This window comes from Oryzias melastigma, linkage group LG9, assembly GCF_002922805.2.
Source record: "Oryzias melastigma strain HK-1 linkage group LG9, ASM292280v2, whole genome shotgun sequence".
Taxonomy (NCBI): Eukaryota; Metazoa; Chordata; class Actinopteri; order Beloniformes; family Adrianichthyidae; genus Oryzias; species Oryzias melastigma.
Window position 1 is genome coordinate 16,648,021 of NC_050520.1, and position 7,267 is coordinate 16,655,287.

The 7,267-nt window shown below is 37.5% G+C and overlaps 1 protein-coding gene across 2 annotated transcripts in view; it reads left to right on the plus strand.

The window, feature by feature from the left end:
* Positions 1 to 2,274, plus strand: part of tubgcp3 (tubulin, gamma complex associated protein 3) — a 30,914-nt gene extending 28,640 nt beyond the window's left edge. For both annotated transcript variants that reach the window (XM_024294455.2, XM_036213519.1), the window contains exon 23: positions 1,573 to 2,274. In XM_024294455.2, coding sequence (XP_024150223.1) covers positions 1,573 to 1,639 — 67 coding nt within the window. In that variant the 3' untranslated portion in view covers positions 1,640 to 2,274. The remainder of the gene's footprint in view (positions 1 to 1,572) is intronic.
* The last annotated feature ends 4,993 nt before the right edge of the window (positions 2,275 to 7,267 follow it).

The following is a 7,267-nucleotide window of genomic DNA, read 5'->3' on the forward strand; positions in this document are numbered from 1 at the left end:
GGTAATCCAGTGAATGGTTGTGGTGAAGATTAGAAGCACTTTTAGTGGGATTAAGTAAAGTGAGAGTTGGAAGACCTCCCTAATCCAGGATTTTTGAGGATTAGTTCTAATTAGTTCTGATTTCCACAGATTAGTCATAATCTCACAATATTTTAACCTCAGAGGTCGTTTTTCTGTTAAAACTAGGAGTAGTTTCTTTGATCACGCTGTATGGAAGCATTTGTGACTCGTAGTTCAAAATAAAAGTCAATAATGGAAATGCTTTTTCATTTTCACAATGTACCTGCAATACTCGTCTCTTAAATGAAGTGAAAAAGCAATCCTCTCTTTTTGAAAATGAACGGTCAAATCCCATGTTCTTTATCATTTTAATTAAGTTAGAGAATGAGCGGTGTAGAAGAAGAAAAAGGCATTCAGAGAATTACTTTTTCATTTTATTTAACCCTTCCTCTCTCATTGGCTTGTTTACATTATAAGTGGGGTCATCTGGACCCACAAGACATTGTGCTGAACTTTTTATTATCATAGATTTTAGAGTCCATAGCAGACATAAAATCCTGTCCACCTTTGCAGTGCTAATTTTGACATTTTAATTTAGTTTTAGTCATAGTCTTGAAAATAATCGCGTCTGGAAATAATCGTGTTTGTATGTTTACCTTTGCTGGATTTCAGGCTGGCTTGTCTGCAAACGTCGCCTCAGGTTTTCTGGTGTTTTTGCCTGTGATGGTCGCTCCACACAACGTCTTGTTGAGGGTGGTGTTAACTGTAAAATGTGTCCATATATGTACTCTTCTTTTTCTACCTGAATAGACATTTTTAACCTATATCACAGACACAATTCATTGAAATATTGTCTTCCCAGGCGGGCTGCAGGGCTCTGTGTTCTGATTGGATCGCTCTGCATTGGCTCCTTCCCTCCTCCACCAGCAGTCATTATGATTGGATGTCGTCTTCGATCAGCATTTTATCTTCGTTTTTATTCGTTGACGAAAAAGTCTATCAATTTAGTTAAAGTTTACAAAGACGATGACGAAAATTTTTGGTCAATGAAATCAACACTGGACCTTTGTCCACATTTGAGATGGACGGAACCACACATCAGTCTTCTGGACCCCAAAGGGAGCGAAGGGTTAAGGACCAGGTACATTAATGAAAAAGCATTTCCTGTATTGACTTTTATTTTGAATTATGAGTCACAGCTGCTTCCATACAGGCTGGTGTTTGTAATCTCAAGTGTGTCCACAGGAGGAGTAATCAGATTACAAGCTTCAATACCACCGTTTGAGTCAGGAAAACATTTGGTGGGATTATGAGCAAAGGGAGAACTGTCGGTTCTGTTCTCCTGAAGTCGCCGTTTGCTGTCATGAGAGGAAAATTCTACGGTGTCCCGGACAGTTTCCAGAACATAATCCCTCCTAGAACAGGATTAAACCACTGAGGGGGAAAATACTGTGAATTTATTGATAAATTCTCTCTGCCGCGGTGGAATGCAAACGTTCAGATCAGCAGAACCTTTAGTCGTCCGCCCCTCACGGTGTTGGGTTTTAAAATACGGTTGTGGCTGCTCCGCAGGGCCAGAGAGCCGAGGCTGCGCGCGTCTATCGGCGCCACAAGGGGGCGCCGGCTGTCCAACATCTGACAGGGCGCCCCCTGAGAGCAAAGGTAGGAGGAGCTACAGACGTCCGCCGACTACGCTACGCGGGACCCGTCCACTCCGGTCACTAAGAGACGACGCCGGCAGGGCCGGTTCTGATGAGGAAAGGACTCTCCGGCTCGGAGTCTGGACTCTCTTGGAGCGGTGGCGGCGTGAGGAGGTGGCGCCGCCAGAGCCGAACGGGGAGTGCAGAGCAGTGCGGATATGCCACCTCCTCGTTAGGCTCCGCCCCCCCAGGTGTGAAGTGTTTCCTGTCTGCTCTGTTTGCCGTTTCAGCGGATCAGTTTAACTTTATTTAAACACATTTCCACGACAACAACTCATCAAACCACAGGAACTGTGACCTTTTCAAAATGTAAATATTCTTCATTCAAGTCCAGAAGATTATTTTCTATGTAGAAACTTTACAGAAAAGTATTTATTGTTTGTTTTTCTACCTGATGAAAACAGGATTAGCATCATGGACTCGTAGCATCTCCTGGTTCCATCGGAGGGCGTGATGTTTGTTGTTTTTTTAACTTTTCTGATGCTGCTTTTGGTCTGCAGGCCTTCAGCGGGTTCACAAACCACCAATGCCATTCACATCCCATCCATGCGTTTAATAAAAGTGTTTTTATGGATCTGTTGGTTTGATTCCCTTGCAGCTCCTGTGGTCATACTGCCCCCTCCTGGTCGAGGACTGGCACAGCAGTCTGTCTTTCCTGGTTCACAGATTTTTATTTAAATAAAAGTATTTCCCTTTTTAAATAGAATTATTGGTTTAATTAACTTAAAATTCTCTCAAACATTTTAATTACTAATAAAGAACCATTTTTGATTTGTTTAGATGAAGTCTTTCCTCCCTACAGTCGCCTCACGCTTTGCTCAATTCTCAGAGAAAATCTCTATTTTATCTCTTAGATTAGCTTTAAAGTAAAGCAGGGTTAATCTTAGTAAAATATAATAATCTGGAGCCTATTGGATGTTGAAGATCTTTATTTATCAAACATTATTAGTTTAGTTGTTTTTCATCTTCCTTATTTATATTAAATCAGATGAAAAGATGAAAGTTAAAGATTTAATTTCATCGAGCGTTTAAAGCTCTAAAAGCTAAAAAAAAAAAATCCCAAAGGTCATCGAGGTGAATGATGTATGGTTATCTGACAGAAAAAAGGAAAATATATTTTAATAGTTGTAGCTTAAATAGCAAAGTCTAGTTGAATGGGAACATGAATTGTCATGGATGATCATCTATACTAAGGCTGTCAAAGTCAATCACACAAGAGGCTAAAATCCAAACTCACCTTAGGTCGAACAGGAAGAACATTTATTGAACATAAAACCTTAAAACAGTAACTTAAACATAACTATGAACTAGATATATAGCATTACCTGTGATAATGCTAGTGTGAATGCTGTAAGCTGAATTTATCAGCTGAAGATGCTGAAAATGAGAGCTGAAAACACTGAAGTTGATAGCCGGCTAAAAAATTAGCTAAATGCCAAATTAGCCTAAAAAATGTAAAAAAAAATTTGACCAGTTAGTATGTAGCTTAAAAAATATTAGCTAGATTTCAAAATAGCCTAAAACTGAAAAAAAGCCTAAATTAGCCAAAACAGCTACTAGCATGTAGCTGAAATATTAGCTGAACTCTAAAATAACCTAAAGAAATCGTAGAAAAATGCAAAAATAGTCCAGAAATCTAGCAGAATGACAATTTTTAAAACTTTAAAACCGTAACTTTTTAACATAATTATGAATAATAAAAAGACAGGAATTTGATCGGTGAAAGTTCACCTGGTCTAACTCTGGAGACACTTTCGATAGACGAGTGTTTTGTACGTAGAGCCTGAAAACCGACTTCAAAACTTGTGTAGCGACGCATAGAATTCAAATTTCTTAAAGTATTTCAAATCAAACTTTATTTATAGAGAGGTTTCTGTCATGTTATCTAAATGTAATCTTCTGCCTATGATCATAATTGAATCTGTTTTTATGTTTGATCACTGCTGCAGTGGATGCAGTTTATTTTGCTCGTGTGCGTCAGCAGTGAAACGGAACATCCAGGAGAGATCTTTCAGCTGGTTCTGGAAGAGTTTCAGAACGTGAGGACATCCTTGTTGAGGAATGATCACCTGGAAGTTACTGGAATGGAGCTCCAGAAGCTCTTATTTTGTAGTAATTTGATCTGAAAAGAAAAATAATAAAACAGGAGAAGAGAAATCTGTCTGAAAGTTATTGACATTTTGAAACTTTTGCAGGGATTTCTGTCCTGTGGGTTAAAATTTATACTATTGAAGGGGGCGGAGCTTATGGGAAAGACATGCAAGCCCTCCAAAATAAAAGCGGAAAGAACATCCAGTAAAGAGCAGTTTGTTTTTGACTTGTATAATTCCACAAACTTAATGATTTTTTTTTATTCATACAACATTTTTTCACATTTTCTTTTTTTTTCTAATATACAATTTTTAAAAAAGTAAAAAATTGATGATGAAAACGTGCAGCTGATGGGGCTTTAACGTCACGATGCACCTCATCAGCCACTAGAGGGCGCAGCAGCTCTTTCTATTCCACTCTTCTGCTCATCTCCTGATGCTTTAATACATATTTGTTTGTGTCTGCAGCCTGGAAGCTTCTCCTCATATAAGTTTGGAGCGTCCAGAGTGGTTTCTGTTTGTCCCTCCGAGCAGCAGATGAAAAACGCTCCTCATCATCACTTCCTGTTGCTCCCACAGCCTCCGTCCACCAGCGATATTACACCTGTCTGCCTCCATCCTTTAAAAGTGAGTCAGCGGCTGCTGTTCCTGTGAATCTCAGAGGAAGGATCTCGTCTTCTCGGGTCCATTTAGGAGCAGCAGCTTCCACCTCGTCCTCCTTCATCTGCAGGATGCAGGTGGAGTCGAACAAAAATCTGAGTAAAATGTTGCTTTTTCTAAATAACAAAAACTCTGGATTTTTAAATTATTAAATTCCTTTGATTAAAAATCTATTTAAGAAACATTTCAAATGGTTTTATTTATTTATTTTTACTAAAGATGCCATAAAAATGTGTTTTTGTGAGAAACTCTGTGCTTTAAGTTTGTTAGTGATTTAAGTAAACTGAAATAAACCTATAAACTCTAAAGCATTAAACCCCTATCATTTGACATTTTCATTTAATTCGTCTAATTTACAGTCAGAGCAAATTCTAACCTTTAAAGTTTACTATAATCTTCAGCATTTTTCAAAATTGTTGATGTAAAAGAAAAGAAGCATAAGAGTGTTTAAATGAATAAATACATTTTTAGGGGATTATTGGAATAAAACACAAACATAACACTCACAAAACTCACAAACTTAAAAAATGTAAATAATACATTTTTACTCAAATTAAGTAACAAAAATATGTATGTGATATTAAACGACAGCTTATGAAAAATAAAAAAATTTATTGTGAGCGATAATCAGCTTAAGACATTAAATCTACAGAAATTGAAATTCGTTTCTGTTTGATGGAATCTGTTTCTCACATTAGACTAAATTCTTTGCGACGTTTCAGTGGAGATTTTTCCAGAGAGGCTGTATTTATATGGAGCGTTTCTGCGGGAGCGTTCGTTAGCCGACCAGACACGCCTGGACTCACCCAGAAGATGGCATTTGTTTGAGTCTTTCTGAGGAGCAAAAAGAAGATTTAAAGAGGCTGCAGGTAAACCATTTTTCATTTGATTTATGTGTAGATGTAATGTTTTGTAAAATACACCTTTGACTTTTTTGTGCAAAAGCAAAAAAGGCTAAAAATAAGACTTGTTATTTATTTCTAAATTTGCTGATTTGTGTCAAACTCAATCGCACAAGGGGCCAAAATCCAAAACCCACCGTAGGATAAACATGAGCTGATAGCTGAAATCACTGAAGTTAATTGCCAACTAAAATATTAGCTAAATTAGCCTAAAAAACAAACAAAATAAAACTTAGGTTAGCCAAAGCAGCTAGCATGTAGCTGAAAAATGATCTAAACGTCAAAATATCCTAGAAAACTGAAAAACAAAAGCCTAAATTGGCTAATTTAGGCTTTTTCTTTAAGGATTTTAGGTTGTTTTGGAGTTTAGCAAACATTTCAGATCCATGCTAGTTTTAGTGTTCAGTAAATGTTTATCTTGTTCGGCCCGACCTCGTGTGTGTTTTGGATTTTGGCCCCTTGTGCGATGTGCACCCCTGATTTAGGGTTCGTATAGTAATAAAACATTAAAGTTACACAACATGCTTTTAGAGCCAAAATAAATCAATGTTTAAAAAAAATGAAGTGTTAGAAAATGGTATTTTTCACACAGTGGGTGTAGGAGAATGTTAACACCAAAGACATAAATCCGGTTTTATTTTGGAATATGTTGTATAAACTGAGGAGCATAAAAACCTCACTTAAAGACAGCAGACATCCTTTTTATTTTATCTTTCGTAATGCTACTTTTTTGTATTTAACTGTTTAGAAATAAAAGTCCACAAAGGTGGAATAGTTTCACCTCATCTTAAATGAAAGGCATACAATCAAAATTCTTCACATAACTTTGTTTCCTTTCTTAGAAATAGTTCAGATAAAAACTTTTCATCACAATATTTAAATTTTTAATCTAAATGTATTCTTTCACAATGACAAAGAAAAACATAAAATATGTGATTTTTTTTGACAAAGTATAATTTATGGAGAGTGAAATATTGAAAGTTATTTAAGGTTTAAGTTGATTTATTCTGGAATAATATTCCTGCCTTTTATTATTCAGAATTATTTTAAAAGTTACAATTTTAAAGTTTTTAAAATTGTCATTCTGTTAGCTTAATAATCTAAAATTTCCCATCATGCTGCAGCTGAAAGCTTTAAGGTTTTGTTGTGTCCTTGTGGTTTAGGCTTCTCTTTCTTTCGTTTTTAAATAAATGTGGTTAAAAACAGTGGATTTATGGGATGTCGGGCCTGGAACCACGAGCGGACGTCTCCCTGCGTCTCTGGCCGCAGGTGGACTGCACAGAATCTCATTTCAAAGAGTGAATTCTCCTCCACATCCTCATTGTCCGGGGCGACTGCCAGCTGGAGCCGCGTGTTAACAGATTTACCGCCATGCAGGAAATGGACAAACATGAACGCCGCACAAAGGCAATGTTCCCGAGACCACCTCCATAGTTCACAGGTCGGTCCTACAGGTCTGTTGAGGACAGGAGGGAGGAATTAATCAAATATTAGCTTTTTATTTTCCAAACTCCAATGAGAACTCTGTGTTAAAGAGTTTCAATAAAGATAAACAAAGACGGACATGATGATGATCTATATCCACCATTTTAAGGACACTAGACAGAGTTATTTCAGTTCTGTGCTGAAATTACAAGATTTTTACTGCTTAAATAAAAAAACACGCATATGGTCATCTCCACCAAACCTATATCTTGAGTGCTCATGGTCCTGCTCTTCTTATGTCTGTATTTATCAGTGGAAAAGTACGGATTAGGTCCCTTGAACGCCCAACTGGTTTCAACTGTTTTAATGTTAACGTTAATGTTTTTGCACAAAAAGTCCAACAACTCAAGACGCGTGACGCTGGAGTCACACCGGACATGAGAGCGCAGCGAAGCGGCACGGAGCGGAGTGCGCACCGCTTTGCGGCGCT